At 48.9% G+C, this 21,832-nt stretch overlaps 9 protein-coding genes across 9 annotated transcripts; 5 read left to right on the forward strand and 4 right to left on the reverse strand.

The window, feature by feature from the left end:
- BC939DRAFT_436750 (uncharacterized protein) lies at positions 1 to 1,251 on the reverse strand (the record flags this gene model as incomplete). The annotated part of the gene is made up of 3 exons (XM_051553614.1): positions 1 to 601; positions 712 to 824; positions 1,229 to 1,251. Coding segments are annotated over 3 exons (514 nt in total), but the record flags the coding sequence as incomplete, so codon positions are not given.
- A 1,682-nt stretch (positions 1,252 to 2,933) lies between these two features.
- BC939DRAFT_436754 (uncharacterized protein) lies at positions 2,934 to 5,408 on the reverse strand. Its single transcript, XM_051553615.1, has 3 exons — positions 5,278 to 5,408; positions 5,059 to 5,137; positions 2,934 to 4,954 (listed from the first exon to the last, which is right to left on the reverse strand). The coding sequence occupies exons 1-3, from the start codon at positions 5,331 to 5,333 to the stop codon at positions 3,098 to 3,100; spliced, it is 1,992 nt and encodes a 663-aa protein (XP_051416826.1). The 5' UTR covers positions 5,334 to 5,408; the 3' UTR covers positions 2,934 to 3,097.
- Positions 5,409 to 5,427: 19 nt separating this feature from the next.
- On the reverse strand, positions 5,428 to 7,645 carry BC939DRAFT_436756 (NUDIX hydrolase domain-like protein). The gene is made up of 3 exons (XM_051553616.1): positions 7,215 to 7,645; positions 6,550 to 6,931; positions 5,428 to 6,142 (listed from the first exon to the last, which is right to left on the reverse strand). The coding sequence occupies exons 1-3, from the start codon at positions 7,278 to 7,280 to the stop codon at positions 5,532 to 5,534; spliced, it is 1,059 nt and encodes a 352-aa protein (XP_051416827.1). The 5' UTR covers positions 7,281 to 7,645; the 3' UTR covers positions 5,428 to 5,531.
- Positions 7,646 to 8,460: 815 nt separating this feature from the next.
- BC939DRAFT_392069 (cytochrome P450) lies at positions 8,461 to 10,372 on the forward strand (the record flags this gene model as incomplete). The annotated part of the gene is made up of 6 exons (XM_051552009.1): positions 8,461 to 8,661; positions 8,763 to 8,870; positions 8,959 to 9,503; positions 9,583 to 9,800; positions 9,886 to 9,948; positions 10,038 to 10,372. 6 exons carry the CDS (start codon positions 8,461 to 8,463, stop codon positions 10,370 to 10,372), a joined length of 1,470 nt encoding a protein of 489 aa, XP_051416828.1.
- Positions 10,373 to 10,861: 489 nt separating this feature from the next.
- Positions 10,862 to 12,985, forward strand: BC939DRAFT_498799 (uncharacterized protein; the record flags this gene model as incomplete). Its single annotated transcript, XM_051559864.1, has 2 exons — positions 10,862 to 11,064; positions 11,146 to 12,985. 2 exons carry the CDS (start codon positions 10,862 to 10,864, stop codon positions 12,983 to 12,985), a joined length of 2,043 nt encoding a protein of 680 aa, XP_051416829.1.
- A 350-nt stretch (positions 12,986 to 13,335) lies between these two features.
- BC939DRAFT_436763 (uncharacterized protein) lies at positions 13,336 to 13,921 on the forward strand. Its single transcript, XM_051553617.1, has one exon. The coding sequence runs from the start codon at positions 13,508 to 13,510 to the stop codon at positions 13,751 to 13,753; it is 246 nt and encodes an 81-aa protein (XP_051416830.1). The 5' UTR covers positions 13,336 to 13,507; the 3' UTR covers positions 13,754 to 13,921.
- Positions 13,922 to 15,903: 1,982 nt separating this feature from the next.
- BC939DRAFT_183837 (uncharacterized protein) lies at positions 15,904 to 16,679 on the forward strand. Its single transcript, XM_051550469.1, has one exon. The coding sequence runs from the start codon at positions 16,015 to 16,017 to the stop codon at positions 16,378 to 16,380; it is 366 nt and encodes a 121-aa protein (XP_051416831.1). The 5' UTR covers positions 15,904 to 16,014; the 3' UTR covers positions 16,381 to 16,679.
- Positions 16,680 to 16,717: 38 nt separating this feature from the next.
- BC939DRAFT_436769 (uncharacterized protein) lies at positions 16,718 to 19,316 on the forward strand. The gene is made up of 6 exons (XM_051553618.1): positions 16,718 to 16,984; positions 17,116 to 17,610; positions 17,877 to 17,977; positions 18,136 to 18,249; positions 18,352 to 18,939; positions 19,061 to 19,316. Exons 1-6 carry the CDS (start codon positions 16,816 to 16,818, stop codon positions 19,286 to 19,288), a joined length of 1,695 nt encoding a protein of 564 aa, XP_051416832.1. The 5' UTR covers positions 16,718 to 16,815; the 3' UTR covers positions 19,289 to 19,316.
- Positions 19,317 to 19,348: 32 nt separating this feature from the next.
- On the reverse strand, positions 19,349 to 21,773 carry BC939DRAFT_183848 (uncharacterized protein). The gene is made up of 4 exons (XM_051550470.1): positions 20,759 to 21,773; positions 20,353 to 20,638; positions 19,946 to 20,274; positions 19,349 to 19,836 (listed from the first exon to the last, which is right to left on the reverse strand). The coding sequence occupies exons 1-4, from the start codon at positions 21,583 to 21,585 to the stop codon at positions 19,389 to 19,391; spliced, it is 1,890 nt and encodes a 629-aa protein (XP_051416833.1). The 5' UTR covers positions 21,586 to 21,773; the 3' UTR covers positions 19,349 to 19,388.
- Between the last annotated feature and the right edge of the window lie 59 nt (positions 21,774 to 21,832).

A 21,832-nucleotide genomic window follows, 5' to 3' on the forward strand; every position in this document is an offset into this window, starting at 1 on the left:
ACCGTCTCTTCAGCCGGCTCCTCTCTGCAAACACTTTGGAAAGGCGAATTTCAGGGACAAGTTTCTTCTTCTCGCTTTATGCACCAAGCAAGATGGGAGATTCCTGCTGTGTTGCTGTGTTTGTAGTTATGGAGGCTGGCACAAAATCCATGCAAAGTAATTTTTATTATGTCCTCTTCTCTTAATACGGCGCAGGATCTCTGCCATGGCCTTTCCCTGTCCTTCAGACAGCCCCATCGACCTGGAAATATTCCTCGATGTGCGGATTCTCTGCTTTACCCGAACGCCAGGCTGCCAGTCGCCTCTCGTTCTCCAAGTACTCGGTCCACTCAATTGACGAGACCCATACGTTCAAGACGAGTGTAAAGTATATGCCAAAGAGCATTCCGATAGCGGCTAGGACAATGGCGACGACCCCTGCAGTTTTCCGTCGATCATCGCATTGTTTTAGGGTCCAGCTTGCGTTGCGATACATGCATCCTTCGTTCACCTTCTTGACATGGTGCATCTCGACCGCGATGTAGACCACACCCCAACAGAGGAGCATCAGCAAGAATCCCCAACAAGCCGATACGAACTGAAGATGGTGCCATGTGCTTCCCTACGATGCATATATGAAGACCAGGAAACGTACGAAGACTAAGTGTCGAAAAAAAATATGGAAAAAATGGAAAGAAAGAAATATTTGTATTTGCATCTGCATTCGCTTACTTTTCTATTAACCCATAATCCATAGGCGCCTGTGAGCAGAAGAAGAAGACAGACGATTGCCCAAGGGATGGCAATATCTGTCTCTGCCTGTGGCATGATTCCTGCGTACGAGAATATAGTGCAAAAAAAAAAAAAAAAAAAAAAAAAAAAGGCAGCAAGAGCAGAAACAATGTTAATGCAAAGTTTAGAAGCACATCACTGCGTGGAAACACGGCTGGCTCAAGTGGAGCGCTCAGGTTAACTCTAGATAGCCAGCTAAATATTTTTTTCAGGATGTTCTGGAATATCAGTTAAGTCCACGGAATCGGTGTATTCTTTCCACGGCGATAAAGAAGATGCAACGGGTAACGACAAGAAAAACATTCGATCATGCAACGAAATAAAACTGTTGGTGTGCAGGCATTGGGCGCTGCGAGGCATGTCTTCCTGGGGGGGAGTGCATGTGGATCGAGAGGGGACAGTGTTGGAGGCGAGGTTGGGATAATGGCGAGCCAGAAGTGAGGGCGCGCACGCTTACAGCGACCAAGGCAGAGGATCATAAAGACGATGCCGACGACCGCGTAGAGGAAGGAGAGAATAGGCACGCCTGTTTCGGGGTCGACCACCCCGAAGAATTTGTTGAAGATCCCCATGGTTGTTGGCTTTCGGAAGAGTGTGGCTGGGTTGCTGGAGAGGTGCTGGCTGGGTGTGGTAAAGGTCGGATAGAGAGATGCAATGCAGAGGGTGTGTGAAAGACGTTGATTGTAGAGCGATGGGAGTGAGAGGAGCTTTGGAGAAACAGAGGAAAAGAAAAGGGATATGTGCAGCACGCTTTTTAACTCTGTTAATGGATCTGGAACAGCCGCCTGTTTCGAAAGCTAACCCAAACCTTCGTCGCGTAGTAAATGCATCGAGTCCGCGATGGACTCTTCCCCCCGCCCCTTCCCGCGGAAGTCCTCCACCCGATCCTCCGTCTGCTCCTTCCCGCGCTCTTCTTTCATCATCTAGATCTGCTCCGCCATTCCCCCCCCGGACGCCTTTAATTGACCACACCTCCGTTGAGCGCTAATGCAGCAATACTTCGCCATCCTTCGTGAGCACGAGACGTCTTACCGACGCATGTTTCTTTTAAGACATAGTGATTCTAGCTGATTGTTGATTTGATTACCTGTTCATATCGAAGACTGCCTTGCCGTACGTGTTTAGATGAGTGGAGGGCCTCCAGGAACCCCAAATAAAATGCTGACATTAGAATGCAGACTCGTCTATCCAGCAACCCCCTACGGTGCCATACGATCGACTCATCGACTCATCTTGTCTCACTCTTCCGCCTCGAAGGAATCTACGGCAGTCGACATTTTTACAAACTTTGTTGTGTATCTTTCCTTCCACGATAAAGGGGGGTTTTTTTTTTTTTTTTTTTTTGGAGGCTGTTTAGGTGATTCGATGGTTGATGCTGTAATGGCGGCATTGTCTGAATGACTGTCGCTGGGAGTACATGGTGCTTGGCCCTTCCGATCAACTCGGTTTTCGTGGCTGCTATGTGCTTGACACCGTCCTTGGATTTATTCATATCGCTGTTATTGCAGTTATTCTCACCGTCTGGCTTACCATGCCGCCGTCTTTGACAAAAGCACGCATGTTTGCTGTGGGCACAAGTACAGAATCATGCAACCAGAGTACCGTCTGGACAAGCGCCGTTTCATCAACGTTAATTCCTTGATCTTTCAGGATCAGTTGTTGCTGTTGTGCTTCAAAAATAATAATATCAATGGGGGGAGGGGAGGTTATTGTGAACGTCCTTTAGAATAAAGCGTCGATGTTTCCAAACGAATGGTGTTGTTCTTGATGCTGAACTTTGCTCCTCTCGCTGCTCTTTGCGCCCATTTCAGTGCCAGTACCATTACTGTTTGGCCATGCTTTTAGGCAAGGAGGGTGGAGGGGAGAGCGAGAGAAAAAAATCCTGTCGATCGCCATTGTCGTAATGAAGCACACTACCAGAAACATCCAAGTCCTTTGACCTTTTTGCGAGTTCGAGATCAATATGGGTAAGGTTCTCGGACTGGGTTGAGCCCCTGTGCATGTTTCGCAAGGACTCTGCTCCATAGGCGCATCCGTGTATATGGTCATCAAGTTGCTTGGAATCCCTCTTTGAGTAGAAGCAGCCCATGAGCCTGAAGCCGATGTGGGACCTATTCAGATACTACCCCCCTTGCGATGCCATAAATATGCTGAACCTAGCTGGGATTTGAAATCTTTTTTTTTTTTTACATTCCACGGAGATGTCGCGCTTCCTCTTCCTCCTAAATATAAATAGTCTAATCTACTGTAAACGAGGAGCGCAAACTTTCCGATATGCGGGGGAGAAGACACCGTTATAAAACGAAATGTGCCACTATGATCACAATTATGATAGTTCTTCGATCAGCACGCGCTGTGGGGTATCTGCTCCTTTTTTTGCCTTCGACTCTACCGTATCACTGCCTGGCCCCTGAGCTCTCGACGCCTTTTCAATGTCCTGAGTCCACCCCACCATCTCTTGACGGACACGGATCCCTGTCACAACAACCTCTGTCCTGACCCGATCCAGCCGGTCTGATCTCAGCATCCACTCCTCCGACAACAAGTAGGATTCATAAAACTCCAGTTTCTTGAACAGTCGATGCAGTGTTGATTTCTCGTAGAGTCGCTGCCGTTTCGACGGGCCTTTTCCTGAGGCTGTCATACAAGTCGAAAAGACATCCTTGAGTTGTCGAATACAACAAAGACACCGCGATGGTCGAGCAAGGATCAGGGTCAGGTCGCGGAGTAAGAGCGATAGCATCTCGAGTCGCAGAGTGTCACCCTTCCATAGCTTCGAATTCAGACTACTCGCTTGAAGGACTGCAAGAGTTGTTTCAAAGTCATCCACCTCAGCAATCTGTCGTACGTTTGCGGTCGAAGATGTTGATGGGATCGACGCAGGAGCAGGTCCCGGTGGAGAGAAAAACGGGCACAGATCGAAAATGTATGCCAGGGTCTGCTCGGGTTCTTCTATCAGGTCTCCGTTCAGGACGCGACATGTGGCGACGTATGCAAATAAGAGTGCGCACACATGGTAGATCATGGACGGATGAGGGGCTCTAACCATTGGAACGACAGCGTCTGTACCCTGCCGAATCCTCTCCTGTTCTTTTCTGATTTTCTCAACATCCTGAACAAGCGCTTGAAGCGGCTGCAGCATAGCTTCTTCATCCAACACGAATCTCTCCAGAACCTTGCCGGATGGTGAGACAGACTCTGCGATCTGTTCGGGTATACTGCTTGAGGTCTCTGGCCCAGCCTGCGGTGCCGCCGTGCTAATGGATGCAGCGTTCAAGCGATCCAATTCCTCCTTATTCGCAACTTCGGAGACAACCACCTTCTTCAGATGGCCTGCTTCCTCTGCCTCCACTTCCCACCACGGCCTCCAGATGGGGATCAACTCCGAGATCTCGGCGTCTCGAATTGCACGTAAATCCTCTGTATCGAGATCTGCCATCATGGGATTGGCTGCCTTGCCGCTGTTGGCGCCACCACGCTTCAAAGTGTCGCCCATCTCTTGCAGGAGCCTTTTCGCTTCCAGTTCCTCTTCATGGTCGTCCGCCTCAGCATCACTGGCGTCGGCCACACTGGCCCCTGCGCTTTCCTCCAAAGCATCGTCGTCGTCCATTCGAGTCGATATCATGAATTTCTCTCGGAATTCCTGTTGCTCCTCCGGAGTGAGTCGTGCCCATATACTGTCGAACGACTCCTTGTCCAGATCCACGTCCTGAAACCGCTTCATCATGTCCTGATGTTCCTGCTCCAGCATCCGCTCCATCTCTTCGCGCTGCTCTGGATCAATCGACTGCGTGCTTCCATCATCCCCCGCAAGGTCGATATTGGCCTCCTTCTGTTCCTCCTCAATCGCCTTCCGGATTAAATCGCTTCGTTCCTTGGGCGTGAGTTTCGTCCGCACAGCTCCTGGTGTTTCTGAATCACGCCCGTCGCTCTTATATGCTGTTCCCAACTTTTCTGGTGGTCCATGCTGACGCTGTTGCTGTTGCTGTTGCTGCCCTTGTATCTGCCGTAAAATGTCCTCTTCGGACATATCCATCATCCGTTCCTGATCAATGGCCTCCTTCTCGAACCGATCCAGGATCCCCAGCATCTTTTTTCGACCCTCGGCCGCAACTTCAGGATTGGACTTCATCTCTTCCATCACCGAGGACCGATAGAACGACTCGGTACATTGCACATGAGCCTATTTCAGCGTCGATTTTTTTGTGAACAGGGTGAGATTACATACGAGTACTCTGCGGATAAAAAAAATAAAAGCGATGTTATGAGAGTGTATCGGTTCCTTACTTGATCTTTATAGCAGGTTAATGAGCAATAGCGAAGGTTGCATCTTGGACAAATGTACTTGTAAGGCTGTTTCTTGCAGCTATTGCCGTTCAATAGGGGGGGGAGGAGGTTTTTTTCAGTATGCCATAATGTCAGTTTTCAAAGTTCGTTCCTGTTCTCCCTGCTTATCGTTCATCCGGACCGACATTGCGTCTTGATCACCCAGTCGATGAGTCTTACATTCCACAGGGGTAGGTGTTTTCGACAATTGTGCGATGCTTCCTGGGAACAACCATGGTGCAGGAAGAATGAGGGGAGGGGGGGAGTGCTGAGCTGCAGCCAGGGCTCCGGCGCAGCGTTTTCAAATGCTGTGTTGCACACATCAAAAGCCACTGTGTATAAAATTGTTTATTTGAATGGTGAGTGGAGAATTGAAGAAAACTAGTGGGGTGTAATTATGCAATAGGGGGGTGCTCTTGTAAGTAATTGGATGTTCACAGGCGGTAGATCTTCTCGATTTCATCGGACTGAGCAACCTTGTCAACACCACCCTGGGCCAACATCCTGTCCCACCAGCCAAACAAGAAGTTATCGCAGATCAGCTTGAACCAGGGAGTGACAATGATACCGCTACCAGGGGTCACGCCCTTGGCCAAAAGCTCCTTCAGCTCTTCCTTATCCACCCAAAGAACATCCCGGACCTCGTTCGGGCTTGGCTTCATGTCCACGTAATCCTTGTGTTGGGGTCTCATAAAGAGAATGTAATCGATCTCGTGCTCACCCCAGGTCTCGTTCGAGGGGGCCAAGTAGTGGATGCGGGTCAAGAAGTGGAACTGATCCAGGGGAACGTCCTGGGCCTCAATGCCGAGCTCGTGGAATAACTTGCGCTGGGCAGCTGTGCGAACTCCGAGGTTGTCCTTCTCGATCAATTCATCTGCAGTGTTGAGAGGATGAGAGCAGCAGGTGTTGGTCCATGCGTCCGGGAAGGTGATCTTTTCAGTGGCGCGCTGCTGCAAAAGGAGCTTGGTGCCATCGGCAGAGAAGAGGAAGACAGAGAAGGCGCGGTGTAAAAGGTTGTGATCCATGATGTTGGTCATCAAATGGCCTATTCAGAAATCAATCGAAAAATACGAGGGATTGTTAGCGATCCGCATGTTGTTTAGCTGTGGTAATATAGGAAAGCATGCCCAATGAGTATCGCTGGAACAGATCAATTGCTTCATGGTGGATGTCGGCACATGTATGCTGTCTCTGATCCGTTTCCTGCTCCTGTTCCTGCTTCTGCTTCTATCCAGTCAAACGATCCATATGAATAAAACCTCGGTCCTTCTACGTCCACCTCAATTGCGTCCTTGACAGTAAAGAGGATGCCATTGTTCCTTGTAATATAATCCAGATCTCGCTGTCCTGGCTATCTCTCTCCTGCATTAATTGCGACTCTCCCCCCACCGAAATGCGTGAGAACTTGGACGAGAGAACAAATAGTGGTAGTCAGCAAAGGTGAACACATACAGGCCTTCTTGCTGTTGGCACCGATGCGCTTATCGTCACGGTCAATAACGATGCACATCTCCTCCATGAGCTTGACCTGCTCATCGTCGTACTGCGATAAGTCGACATCAGCAGCGATGGTCGAGGTCAGAGGAGCGGGAGTAGGAGCGGCGACGTCGGCGTTACCCATGGTTGCAGTAGTGGTTGTGGAGTAGGTTGGGAAAAGAGAGGTAGGACGAGGAAGACGAGGAAGAGGAGGTGAAGAGGAGAGGATGCGGGAGCGAGGACGGGGAAAATATGGGGAAGAGGAGAGAAGGAAGGAAGGAAGAGAAGGAGGAGAAGGGCAGGCGGAGGAGGGGAGTGAGAGCAGACGAGCGGTGCCTGGACCAGCAGCAGCTGGCGCCTTTAGTTCGGGGCGGATCCATAACAATCCAAAAAAAAAAAAAAAAAAAAAAAAAATCGTCAGTTTGTGCTGTGGCCAATCAGAATGCGTGCTCGCAGATCTCCTTTGCGGGGATCCATCCTCCGCACAGAACCTTCATTCTCTCACTCGCCCACTGGGCTGTGAGGACATTCGCCGCTCGGGGGATAAGCAAGCTGCTCGATACTCCCGGATACACAGCCATCGGTGGCCCCTCCTCAACAATCTGCTCACCTCTTGTAACTTCCTCCCCTCTGGAACCTACCCGCTGCAGGAAAGCATGGCGACTGATGAGTCCTCGGGTGAAGATGAATGGGCTTGAGGTGGCCATGGTCAGGGCGAGCGGATTTGGATGAAGCAAGGAAGGGGTGGCGTGATACTACATATACTCTGCTGAGGTAAACCGTAGCCCTCTATAAAAATGTCACAGCGCACGTACGTTGAACTTTGATACAATGCAATGCCATGTCATGTTGAGAGCGGACATTGCTTCCGAGGCCAGCATTAAACCGTTCATTTCAAAGCTGTTGTTGAACCCATGAAACTTGGCTCCCTCTCTTTCTTAATGGGTGCGGCCTGCGATGTTCCTATCGCCGTTGTCTAGCCCTGTCTAGTCTTGGATACACTGTGGGCGAGTGTCATTTGTTTTATTTTATTTTTGTTGGATGAACGCCAAGCATTTAAAAAAAAAAGTTGCCATGATTGCCACTTTGATAAGCTCGTTCATTAAACACTTTTGTTCAACATTGTGCAGAACAGAATACATATCTTGTCCGTAATAAACTATGCCAATGATACCCTGTCAGTTTACTTTAGAAGCACCATTAATATGTGGGGCGATGCACAAAGATACGCAGGAGTGTAGAGCAATGCTCGGACCCAGTGGCACATTACTGTGCGCTTGGCGCAGCTCCATAGATGTGTGTATTCATCTGTGGGGCGGTGTCCTCTTGGGACGTCAATCTACAACCTACTCCAAGTCTACGCGTAGCGCTTTTCCTCATCCATCGCAGTTAGCGCTATCGGCAGCCAAGATCTGTCTTCCTCGGCTCCTTGTGAACAATGCTGTCCCTAGCACGCGTTGACTGCTCGTCGAACCGAACCTGAGCGTCCTTTCCAGGGAGTATAAAACCATGGTGCACCACTACGCGCTCCTCATAAATTTTCCTGTGCTGTGCCCTACTCATTCTCATCGTAATATCTTTCATCCACGCCCATCCCCCACTTATACCACGAAGACTATCGACTGTGTCAACAATGGCTATTCTCTCGCGACTCGGCTCTCCTTCAGCAACGTTGTTGGAACTTGCAAAGACAATTCTTTCCACCTACCCAACAACTATTCACTCCCTTCGTAAGCCAAGCAGCCTGCTCTGGATCATCTTTACGCTGTGGGTCGCTAAAAGCATCAAAAATGTAAGTCCTTTTGTTTGTTGACAACCAATAGAAAAAAAATCCCCTCAAACGGATTGGACACTAAGGACTATTATCTCCACTAACATATCACACAGATGGTAGCCAACGCGTTCTTCCATCCCTTGTCCCCGATCCCTGGAAATAAGCTGGTCGCCTCGAGCAACTTCTTCACAGGCATTGCCTCTCTCTCCGGAAGAACCCATTACGGAATGCCGTTCGTTCACAAGAGGTATGGGAAGGTTGTGAGGATTGGGCCAGAATTTGTCTCTGTCGCCGACAAGGACATGATCAGACAAGTAAGATTATCTTTTTCTTTTTTTTCTTTTTTTTCTTTTTTTTCTTCTTATCCTCTGCACAACATCTATTCACAACTATTATCCTGTTACTTTTTTAATAGATCTTGGTGACGACGGACTATCCTAAGAGTACCATCCACGAAGGGTTCGAGCTCAACGGTCAGCATAATCTCTTTTCGTCGCGCAACAAGGACTTTCACAAGAACCGAGTAAGTATCAAGTACACGCCAAGCAAACTCAGCTTTGGCAAAACTGATGTGGTTCTAAATCCAAGATGATATCCATCCATCCCTTTAGCGTCGTCTGGTAGCCCCGGCTTTCGGTCTGCAGTATCTCCGGTCCTTGGAACCCATCATGCACGAATGCATCCATGTCCTTGTCCAAAAAGTAGACGAACTCCTCGAAAACCCCAAGGCTGTCAAAGGCAAAAAAGTGCTCCCGGCAGGTCATATCGATATCTGCTCGTTCATGATGCGACTCTCGCTCGACATCATTGGCGAGACTGCGTTCGGTCAATCCTTTGAGATGGTCAAAGATGATAGCCATCCTGTGCCTGGTCAGATGGCCAAGACACTCAGACGAGCTATGCAGCAGGCATTCAATCCGTGGATGAAGTGGATCATACCCTTGGATTTCTCATTTGTCGAATTTGGCACTGAGAGAGTGAGGGCGCGCAAGGCGAATGGGGAGAAGGGTCGGAGGGCAGACCTACTGCAATATCTGATTGATGCCCAGGCCAACGAGCGTGTCAACGGCAATGGTGAGACAGGCAATGAGTACGAGGATATGATCTCGGGCAAATTGACCGACAAGGCCGTCGAGACAGAGGCGTGCATTTTCCTGTAGGTGCTATTGTTTCCTCTATGTATCCGATACTCGACTGCAACGTCCGATACTGAGTGTGTTGTTTCCTTTTTGCAGGATCGCGGGATCAGAAACGTCTTCTACGGCTATCACCTTTACTTTGATGTTCCTAGTCAAGAACCCTGACAAACTGGCAAAGCTGAGGGAGGAGCTGGATTTGGCAACTGCAAGCAACCTCAACGGCACCTTGCCAGCCTACGATCAAGTCCGCAATTTGCCATACCTGACAGGATGCATCAACGAATCCCTTCGACTTCGTCCCGTTGCAGCTACAGGTATGTCTTCATGCACAAAAAAAAAGGGAAAAAAGTGGACGCAGCTGTTGACATTGCCCCCCACTCTCTCTCCCTCATGCTGCAGGTCTTCCACGAGAGGTCACCGAAGATGTGACCATGAACGGCTATTTCTTCCCCAAGGGCACCAGTAAGTATTTGCAGGAGTTGTTGTTTTTTCTAATCGAGCAGTGTCATCAGCATAGCCGACTTACTCCTCTTATATTGCTTCTGTAAAAGTTCTACTTGCCCAATTTCCACAGCTCCACTGGTCGGACGAGTACTTCCCGCAGGCGGACAAATACATCCCCGAACGTTGGATCCCTGGGGATTCACCCTTCCCACCGGTTCAAGAATTCACGTTCTACCCCTTCTCCGCCGGGACGCGCAACTGCGTCGGCAAGAACTTTGCCATGATGGAGATGCGTCTGATTATTGCCACCTTGATCACCATGTACGATATCGGATTCGTGCCCAACCAGCGGGAGGATTATGTGCAGTACATTACGACAGCGTTGGCTACGGAAAGTTATGTGATCACCATGAAGAAGCGCCAGTCCGCTTGTGCAGTGTAGTAGTCTACATGAGGGGAAGAAGAAATCTGAAAGCGAAGGACATAGTCAAAAGATAATGCACGTTAGCGAACATACCGTAGATTACAGAATTGCTACTAGACTATCAGCTAAGATTAAGCATCTCTCCTCTCTTTTTTCCTGAAGATGGGGGTTAAGGGGGGCGTATATTTGGGTAGGACGGGCACCGCATACATGAGTGTACTTTTGCTTCGCCAATTCTTGAAAAAAATGATATTGATAGAGGGGCGATGCTTGTGTGACATTGATAGATGGACGCTATTCCCTTGCAACCATCAGTCCATGGGCTTCATCTTTTTCTTGCATCCTGCAAGAATTTTCTTACAATAAGAGTAGATTTCATGCGTCCTTTGTTTACGGCAGCAGAGGGCGTAGGCGAGGGCGAGGATGACACTAAAGACCCGACAGAGACAAGTATAAAAGTTAAAACCTCTGTACCCAGCACCCACCATCCACCGAATTGCCTCTATCATGACAAAACATCTATACCAACTATTCCGTCAGGCAGAAATCATTCGAGCCGTTTCTGTCAGGACAGCCATTAGCCCTGAACCCAGCGGCACCTCATCGTGCTTTGTGAGTTTGGAGGACATCCAAGACGTGTTTAAGAATGCACAGCAATTCGTGTTAGATGGGCATCTCATCCCATTCCTACCAGTCCTTGATGGCACAAGGTATGCACTAATCACGCGGCCATTTCTATTGATCTGACAAAAGAAGAGGACGTAATTCTCATATCTTCTCTGCTCTATCAGAAATCAATCTCCATGCATCGCATTTTATCCTGACAAGGTCCTAGACGTCATTACAGAGGAATTGCAGTCCAGCAACAGCAGCGCCGTTTCCCATTGCTCTACACCAGGAAAAGTGGGTGCTCATACCTTTGGAGACTCTCTTTTATCATCATCAAGCTTGGCTCAGCCTGTCGCTTCAACTTTGGTTGCTCGCAATGTCGAACAAACCCAGATCGTCATTTCCGAAAACAAAGACGTACAGCAGATTCTGGGTTTGCTGCTAGCACTGCAATTCGAAGCCAAAGCGAAGGACGATAAAATGCTAGCACTGCAGTTGGAGGCCAAAGAGAACCAAGACAAGATGCTTGATATGCAGGCTCAGTTGCGTGACCAGATGAACCAAGCCCTCGACAGACTTGCCATCATTCAAAAACATGCTCGGGCTATCCTCGTCCAGGACTTTGAGCTACACGAGTATCCGATTCCACGACTATTTATAATCTTACCTGTCGATCACAGCAAGTGGAACCCGAAGGATATCTTGAGGAACAAGTTCCGTCTCCATTTCCTATGCGAATGTGGAGATCACACCGTGGCAGCAAGCAAGAGCAGCCAGAACCACATCCATATTGCCAAGCATGAAGGTTACGAAATCCGAAACGGCACCGAATTCTTTCTCAAGTATGGAAAGTATATGCTTATACTTCTGCACGTTCTCAAGGCCGGATTGCACTCTGTCGACATATCTGTGCCAGCCTCAAGTCTATTGGATGCCGGTATCGATTATTCGATCGATTATATGAGAGCGATTTCTGCTGCCAATCCCATCTTGGAAAACATCAACACCATCGATGACTACGAGGCGCTTGAAGGAGCCGATCTCCGGCAGCTGGAGACATTTCTTCGAACCAATGATGACGGCAGGAAACTTGGCAATTTGTACAGGATCGCGACTGAAACAGGCAATGTCAAATGGGTGTGTCTCGACCACTTTCGTTCGACGTATAAAGAAAAGGAGCAACAAGCGTTCGCAAATGCAGTCGAGGTGAATGGCGGCAGCTATGATCGGCAGCTCGGTCAAGTAGCTATCAAACTTCAATCCAAAATAAGGGCCGCAGAGTTCTTCGATGCCCTAGCCAAAGCAAGACGTGTTTATGACCTGGATATCTCATTCGATTGGGAGTGCTCCACGAGTGATCTTGTGGCATTCAAGGATGCACTCAAGGTATCAGGAGTATCGATACTTCGACTTGATCTCTCATACTTTCGAACAAGCCTCGGCAGCAAACTATTTTCGACATCCACACGATATGAAGTGCTCGCTCGCATCACGGAACATACAACTATGAGAGTAGCTCATATTGTTCTTCCAAAGGATTTCGTCAGGCTTTCCAACCTTCAATCAAAAAGGCCATCTCATCTTCAAAAGTTATCCGTTGAGATGAATGCTACATTTATTGGAGTAAATGAGCTTGAAATATTAGCAGAGGCACTCAAGACCAACTCGACTCTGACCACTTTAAACTTGGAGAGCAACTCGATTGGGGACAACGGAGCTCTGGCGCTGTCTGAGGCACTCAAGACCAACTCGACTCTGACCTCTTTAGACTTGCAGTACAACTCGATTAGGGAAAACGGAGCTCTGGCGCTGTCTGAGGCACTCAAGACCAACTCGACTCTGACCTCTTTAGACTTGCAGTACAACTCGATTAGGGAAAACGGAGCTCTGGCGCTGTCCGAGGCACTCAAGACCAACTCGACTTTGACCACTTTAAACTCGAGGAACAACTTGATCTCGTATGGAAGAGCTTGGGCACTGTATCAGCTGTCCAAGGCCAGTAGGTGTGGTATACGAAGATAATAAAATTTAGTTGTGGAGACTTGACAATATAGTTCCGTTGACCGTTCCTGAGTGAGAGACACGTCTGTTTTTCCCGGTTCCTAAGAGTCGCTTCACCTATTCCCTCCCTTGTCTTCTTGTCCTTGCCTCCTTGTTCCTTGTCATTCCCTCCCCTTCCCTTCCCTATTCCCTGCTCTTCTCCATTCCTGCCATCGACCATGCTACTCATGATTCAAGATTCTGATTCTCTCTCTGTGTCACTCCCTCTCGTTCTGTTTAAGCACCATTCATACCATATCTTGTTCCTCGCCCTACCCTCTGCTCCAGCCTCTATCAATACTTTCGTAACAAAGTAAAAGTAATAAAGTTGCCACAAAAACGATTAGCATTTATTTGCGCTCTTGCAAACCGCGATAAAGCTGTGCTAACTGTGCTCCAAGTCTTTGCGCCTGCACCTGATTTCATTCCTTGCTGCTTACAAGAAGTTGTTCTTAAACAAAGTTAATAGATCGGCTTTTGCAGCTGGTTGTCAAGGTATCCAAAATGGTCTCGATTGGTTGCTTTTCCTTTTCGGCCCTCGCCATAATCAACTTGACAAGTTGGCTCCTGCGATGGTACGCCCTGTTACGCGCTTTGGTAAACGGCCAGGCCGAGTCTTGCCTTTTTGCTTCCGCCACTGGACCACGGTATTCATCCCAGGTTTGCCGAACAGACAGATGTCCACGCCCATTATCGCTCTGTATCAAGTATCCTTTGTTACTGTCATCAGTCTTTGAGGATGTCCGATGAGGAATGTACTGATGCTGTAGCTGAAGTTCATGATGGTGTTGCGGCTGTTGTAGCGAGTACAGCGGGTGCTGCGGGTACAGTGGGTACTGCTGTCGCTGCTGCTGTTGCTGCTGCTGTTGCTGCAACTGGGCAGAAGTGCCGTTGCCCACAGGAATGAATGTTAAGGGGGTGGAGGAATGGGGGCCGATATATATTCCAGAGACCTTTATATATTCTGGTACCACATAAACAGGCACTCGGTGTACTGCTGTTGCGTCTCTTGCTGCCCCTGTACCTGCGCCAACTGCCTCTGGCTTATCTCCCACCATGCTTTCATTTCTGATCGAATTCTCATTTCGAAACTCTGCGTCTGCTTGCTGATAGTGTTGATCGCGTTAGCCATAACATGGTTGTTGACTTGCACGTTGGAGTCGATGACGTTCGCCTGTTGTCGATGTGATTCCATTGCTTGCAGGAGTTATTGTTTAAAGTCGACAAGCAATGAAGAGTGGATATGTGAGGTAATGAAGAGAAGAGTTCGCTGCTCAATGTCTGACCGCCGCTGTTGGGCTCCATGTGGAGGACCGCATCTTGAAGAATCACGCGTCTCATTCGAACCAATAGCTTAAGAAAGCCGATACGGTCAATCAGGACACTACTAGTATATCATTATTTATTTGCATGCATCTACGACTCATGGCTCGAAAGATCTGATAGGTACATGAGGAATTCCACGTCCTCGCCACTAGAGTCTTTTGTCCCCAGCCTTCAGCTACTTCATGTTCTTCATTGCCTAGATCCGCTTTTTGGACGGGGGCCAGCGTGACACTGTACTGGAATGTTCTGTTCGCCCTGCCTTTTGTAGGCTGGGCCGCAAGATGGAAAGTATGACACTAAACGACAGAGTGCACAGCTAATGTTGCACGGTAAGGTGTGGCCATACAGTTTTTTCATGCCAGGTATTGGTTTAATCGCGCCTTCTGCGTGCCCATGCCTTGCGACCCACATCGTTCTCGCCTTCTCATTCATCCTTCTCATTAGTCATTGGTGCATGAGGTTGACCGCCTTTTCTGCCATCTATTCCGGCGTCGGTCCTGGATGGCTGTGGTTTTAATTCAGGTGCGTTGAATGTATTTCTTACAAAGTCTCTTTACGCTAGGGGTTTTGACGCGACAGCATGCTTTGCTAAAGTTATAATAATACTCCTAGTAGAGTATTTCGGAGTCTGAGCGCACTTGCCCACTTTTTTTTTTCCTGTAGTATGTTTTCGATTGTCCCTAAAACGCAAGTCTTGAGTGTGTTGGTCCCGATAGAAGACGACGTTTGACAAATGACATTACGGCCTGTTGACAGAGTTATCCTTGGCTTTTATGATTCGACACGCGTAGGACGTCTGCAGCTCAATGCTTCTATTAATCCTCGTGTTCTTGTATGTTTATCTGAACATTGTTGCGCCCGTTGATGGAGCATTGGGAATGGTGTCGGTAGTACTAGGGACAGGATGAGCACAGGACCATGGAGTTCTCGTTAGAAAGTCGCGGGATAATACATTTGGAAATAGCCTTTCAATTTATCAAGATGTTGTCCCGCGACTTTCTGACGAGGACTATGGATTGTAGGACGATAGGTTCTTAATGTAAACTAAGGCGGTATAAAGTCTCCGATCGATTGGACGCTAAAGGTTTGTGAACTGTACCAGCAATTTAAAGAAATTTAGTTTAATTGGGCCACTCTCCCGGGAGTTTGAAATTGCAAAATGGAGATGATTAGGGTCATCTGGCTCGGCGCAGGGAGCGAAAGCGACAAATAGGGAACTTCGTGCGCAGGTTATGAGAGAACACCTCCCCGTCTATCCAAGGCCTGGTCATCGAATGGCCCCCCCTCTCTTCACGCACTCGAGTTGCCCAGTCAGGGCAGCAAACAGTCCTGCTGGACAGCGTGCTGGGTCAATGAAGACATTTCCTTCATCGTCTCCTGAAACAAGCGAGAATTGGATGTTGCAACCCCTTTCGGCCAGAGAAAACAAAAGAGATGGCAATTGGACTCATAATTATTATTGAGAATCCAAACCAATCACAACAAACAAAACCTTGACAGTTTCATATAAATACCGCCCTGTGCCCGAACACTCCTCGCCCTTCTCTTCACCAAAGAAACCTCAGACCTCACTCCACTCTTCCTTACCTTACCTTGCACATATACACCCCTCACACAGTCCATCGACGACTCCCTCTCCGCTCCTCCTCACTCCAACCACACATCCACAGCTCACCACTACAGCCATGGCCAAGTTCTCAACCCTCAACGCCCTCAGCCTGGCCATCCTCGCCATCATCTTCACCTCGCTCCTCGCCACCGTCTCGACCGTCGAGGCTGCCTCAAAGCCGCCCGCCTCAAAGTCGCCCGCCTTCACCGTCTTTGCCAAGACTAATCTCGGTGGCAAGTCCAAGCTGGTGACCGGTTACGGCTGCATTAACCATAACCTCGGCACCGTTGGCTCTGTCAAGTACAGCAGCGGTCCCGTTGCCCAGATCCGCTTCTACGCGGGCAAGAACTGCAGCGGCACAGTCACCCACCAGATGGACACCTCCACTGTCAAGCGCATGGGTGGTCCCTACAAGTCATACAGTGTCAAGGTCACCAAGTAATATGGGACTCGGGCAGCATCCATAATAATACCAGCTCCATCTGCAATTTTTACATCATATACATAGTACCGTACATTAAAAAACCCAGAACCAGAAGTGTTTTGGTACAACAAATAACATCCACAGTCTTCAGCAATGAGTTTTTGTTATGAAAGAACAGCGTTGCTTGGTCCTGGTAGCAGCCTGCAGGAAAATGTATGCAGGCATTATTGATGTCAAGAAAGGGCGCTTCTCTCCACACGGAGCAGAAGCCGTGTAAAAACCTTAAAAGAGTAATTCTCCAAACGCCAAGCGTTTTCTTCTTCTCTGCGCCTGAGGCGTCGTCATTGACTTTTCTCTTGCTCTTGCTCTTGCTCTTGCTCTTGTCTTCTCAGCAACATCACTCGATCTCCATTCTCTTGACCTCCTCATTCACCTTTTTTTTCTTTGGCTGCCATGAGCACCGACATGAAAAAGAATCTATTCCAGAACGGCTGGGCAGGTCCCTCGGACGAGCAAGCGACCTTTGGAAGCCAATCCCCATACGCCTCCACCGCGTTTACACCCTATCAGGACATCAGTGGTAGCCCAGTCCCTCCAGAAGAGTACCCAGCACCTTTCCACAGTAATGTCCCAGCTTCAGGACTCATTCCCCGCTTTATCAATTAGCACCTCGCTCGGATCTCAATTGATAGCATAGCCTATGTTAACGCGACATCTGTACATTCTTGACGTTAATATGTATGCAAAAAATAGTTCCAGCGGATGCCCCACCAATGTATACAAAAGACCCGTTTCCGGCTCCATCTGCACCTCGACATTCACAGGAGACCTCTCCTCCAGTAACACGACCGGTTCCATCACAGGCGCCGCAACAATATCCGCACCAACAGCAGCAGCAACAGCAACAGCAACAACAGCAACAACAGCAACAACAGCAGCAGCAACAACAACGCCAGCAGCAACAACAACAGCGGCAGCAACAACAGCAACATCCACAGTTTAACCCACAGGACAACGTGCCCTACTCGACACCGCCTTTGGGACCACCGGTAACACAGCATCAACCTTTGCTCCCACCCCAAGAGCATCAGCTGCAGCAGCAGGAACCATATTATCTGGGAACTGGACCTAACAATTATGGGGCGATCGGTAATCCGCACTCGAATCTTAGTAGTGACGACAACTATAGGACTTATTCCCTTCCCCAGATGTATGGCAATTCTGAAGACGACGTGCCTGCCCAAAGACGTAAGAGCGCTTTTTTTTTATTGCCTTTTTTTCTGCGTGGACGAATGCGGTGCAGTTTCCTTGTTTTTTGTGAACCAAGGAGAGGTTGGTTTCCAAAAGAAGCAAAGAACGTGGGCTCGGTGCATTTTCCATATGTCTGTGCCACAGTTGAGATAGTCTATCGTAGCAAGGGTGCTAGACTATGGGAAATGAGGTCATTCGACAACCAAACATTGATAGATTCTCATCCTCCACTGCCTCGTCGTGTCTTTGTTTGGATTCTCTAGGCACCAAGCGGAGAAAGAAGAGGTCGCAGAGCTGCTGTTCTTTCTGCTGCTTGGCGATCTTGTTGATAATCTTTTTGTGCTCCTACTTGAAGATGTCTATCGTAAGTCGATCTGTTCCTCTGTTTTTTTTTAGCATCAATTGCTACGAGGGATAAAAATGTCTCACCCTCCCGGGAGCGTATGTCCATAGTCTATGCTGACATTGTTGTAACGATTGCTTGTTGTTTTTTTATCTACATATATGGCGCGTGCACTATAGACAATACCAGATGATGTTTGTTGGATCCCCGAAGAGGGCGTATCGCGCATCGACACCCAGTTCGTGTCTGCTGCACCCGACCTTTCGCTCAAGTTGGATATCGTCGATAATATTGTAAGTCATTACGAACACTAATAATTCAGCAGTGTATCTTCTCGCTAGCTTCCTCTTGATTATGTGCTGAAGCCTTTTTTTTTTTTTTTGCGACATTTCCAGAAAGGAAATGTTCTCATTAAGGAATCAGATGACGCGACCGACGAGAGCATCCGCATTCGTGTCGTCTTACGCGCAGCCTCCACAGAACTCCTCCGCGAACTCACCCAAACCCTTACGCGCGACGGAGCCCAGTCGGTGTTCTCACGCATCCACCTCAGAGATAGCAACGACAAGGAGACCAAGAAACGACTTATGCGGCACAACAGCTGTGCCCTAGCGAATGTCGAGATCACGTATCCACGCGCCCGGCCCGGGACGGGGAAATTGGATGTTAAGGTCGCGGACGGGGAACTGGTCATGAGTATGGACCCTAATTCGATCGAGGCCACCTTTGAGGAGGTCCATTTTGCGGTCTCAAACGGCGGCGTCAATGTCGAGACAGCGGTCGTGTCGAAGGGGTTCTTTGCTAAGGTCGCGAATGGACGTATTCGGGCAGTGAACCTGCGTAGCGCTGGAAGGATCGAGGCAGAGACCCTGAATGGGCGGGTGGAGATGACCGTGGATACGAAACCGTTGCATAAGGATTGGGATCCGGAGAACTTGATGATCCTCCTCACTACTCTGAATGGAGATATTGATCTGAACTTGGTAAGGACCCTTGTTTTTTTTTTTTTTTTTTTTTTTTAAAAAAAAAGGTCATATCTTTTGGTAGCGCGCTCCTTTCCTGTGCTAACTTTCGCTATTATATATATATATCCTCTGATCTCAGGTGCAGCGCTTCTGGGGACATTTCGAGTTGGTCACGCAGTTCGGAAAAAAATCGATTCGGTTACCGGACAACAGTACCGATATCATAAAGTACACGACGCCTAAAAGAGACGAGATTCAAGGCTGGGTCTCTGCGGATGGTACAGAGCCCCGGAACGTCGTTCCTCGATTTGATCTTAGCACAGTTAACGGAGCTATCGATGTTAGGTTCGAATCACAAAAGAAGTAGAAGACGAAATTGCCAAAATACACTATCGTAATTCTTAATCAATCGCTCATTCCATACTAGCATGAGGATGGGCAGGGTATGGTTCTTTATTGTCATCGATTCAGTTTGCCAATGCTACTGGTGCTGCTGCAGTTTCTACAACCTCAGTTGCCTGCTGTATCGACCCCTCAATTGCATCGTCTACTTTCGCCTCGCTTGCCTCGCCCGCCTTCTCATCGCTCTGGAACACAAACAGATCTTTCCTGTCCTCGGGTAAGGTTCCGTAAACACTCCAGTAAAGACCACACGTGTTGCACAGCGTCTTTTCACCGGCGGGACCGGACCGCAGAACGACGGTTGAAAACGCAGCGAGTCCGCATTGTTGGCATTGCCAGCCCTCATACGGCTCCATGTTCATGACTGTGCTCTTGGAGGGTCGTCCGCGTTTACCGCTCCCTGTGGTGCCACCGAGGAAGTATTTGCCCACATATCCAGCGCCGCCAATACCGCCTCCACCAGCGTTGTTTCTGCGCCGGTTGTTCCAGCGTGATGTCTCTCTTCGGTTTCGACTATTATAAAGTTATACCCGATATTAATTTTTTTTTTCTTTTTGGTCCGCACAGAAAATAGTACAATGGAGAAGACAAATGGGAAGAAAAAAAAAAAAAAAAAATTTACCGAACACTACGATCACTCGCCTCCAAGACCTTCTCCTGCTCCTCCGCCGTGAGGGTCTCGAGAGCGGGGCACCAGTTCTCTGCATCGTCGACCGGTCTGAATCCAGAGTACAGGGGTTCCCGTTCAAAAAGTCCGCCTCGGTCCAGGAGCCGATCCTGTTTGAACCGATAGATCTGTTCGTGGATCTCGTGTGCGATCATCGAGACGAATTCTCCGCCAATGCCGAGATCCGCGGCCAGTTGTCGGGCGAATTCCTCAGGTGTCAATTCGGACCCGACGTCCCATTCGAATCGGTCGCGTAGGTTGACGCCTCCGACGTTTATGTCGAGCTGTGAGTGTACGTGAGTTTTTTTTTTTTTTTTTTTTTTTTTCCCTTCGTTATTGCCTTTACGTTCTCTTTGACATACCTGGATGATAACGCGCGACCCCTCGTTCGGTACGAGTACTTCGGCGATGGGTTCGAATTCTGCGATCTGGTTCCGGATTGATTGGGCGATCTCCTGTGCGAATTTCATCACGCTCAGGTCCAGATCCTCGCACAGGATCTCTGCAAACTGTTCGGGCGACACCAATTGCTCGTTTACGTTCCAGGTAAACGTGTCCCTCAGTCGGACCTCGTCCGTGTCGATTTCTAACCGGATCGGGACCAAGATCGCGTCCTGATCCGCACTCGCTTCTAGGACACCCTGTGGACTATTGTCGCATACGATAATGGGGGTGCGGAGCAAAAAAAAAAAACAACCAAAAATGTTAGTATCTTTTGCCGCGTTTTTTTTTTTTTTTTTTTTTGATTATATAAAAAAAAAAGCATACTTATAAACATGCCGCGTCTTCCTCGGCCGACGAACCCATGCCTTCTTCTCCTTTTCCAGTCTCTCCTTCTCCAACTGCCTCTGCATCCGACTAGGCGTGCCCCGCCTCGACCCGTCCTCCTCAAAATCCCAATCGTCCTCATCCGATTCCAACATCGAGGCCACCGCGGCCCGTTTGGCCTTCCGTCCCAACGCAGGTGGTAACACTAACGCGTTACCGAGTTCTCGGATCCGAGACCCGTAGGTGCTATAGGTTCCTTGGACATTCGGCATCGACGCCAGGGTTCCGGGTCTGTGAAGCCCGCTTCCAACATGGGTATTGTTGTTGCTGGATGAACGGTGCTGGATGAAGGCTGGTGGTTGATGGTGGGGAGGTTGTGCGTGCATAGGTATGCCATTGGCGGGGTGATGGACTTGGGCGGGCGGTGCTTGGCGAAACTGAGCATGCTGGTGCTGTTGCATCGATATCTGGTGTTGCTGTAGCGGTGGGGCTGGATGTTGCATCATGGGGTAGCCTTTCGGAGGCTGGAAGACGAACTGCTGTTGCTGCTGTTGGGGATAGCCATGCGCTACTACGCGCTGCCGCTGCTGCTGCTGCTGTTGGTGGTGGTGAAGTTGTTGCTGCTGTTGTTGTAAGTGGAGTTGTTGTTGTTGCTGCTGCAGATGTAACTGTTGTTGTTGTTGTTGTTGTTGTTGTTGCTGATGCTGCATGACTGATGCACTCCTGCCGGTGCGAGCGGAGTGATGGGACCCTGGGACGGGCGAGCCACGGTCCGTGTGTGTCTGAGGTTGCATCGTTGCCGAGGTGTGATTCACCCAAGAGGTCATACTTTTTGAATCGCGGTCAGGATCAGGATGACCTTTTACTTGATGAGCTCTTGGATTCCTTAAGCGTCAAAAATTGATGGCCAAAGACGATGGCATACGGTTGCCCTTTGGAAAAGTGAAGTTCCTAGGGGGAGTGCTGTCAATATGCTACACCGAATTCTGTTTTTGTTCCTGAGATTAGAAGCACTCTACTCAGAGATATCATGTTTTACAGCGTCTTTTATTTGATAAAGGTATTAGTATAGGT

Source organism: Gamsiella multidivaricata (assembly GCF_025024155.1).
Source record: "Gamsiella multidivaricata strain RSA 2152 chromosome Unknown BC939scaffold_4, whole genome shotgun sequence".
Lineage (NCBI taxonomy): Eukaryota > Fungi > Mortierellomycota > Mortierellomycetes > Mortierellales > Mortierellaceae > Gamsiella > Gamsiella multidivaricata.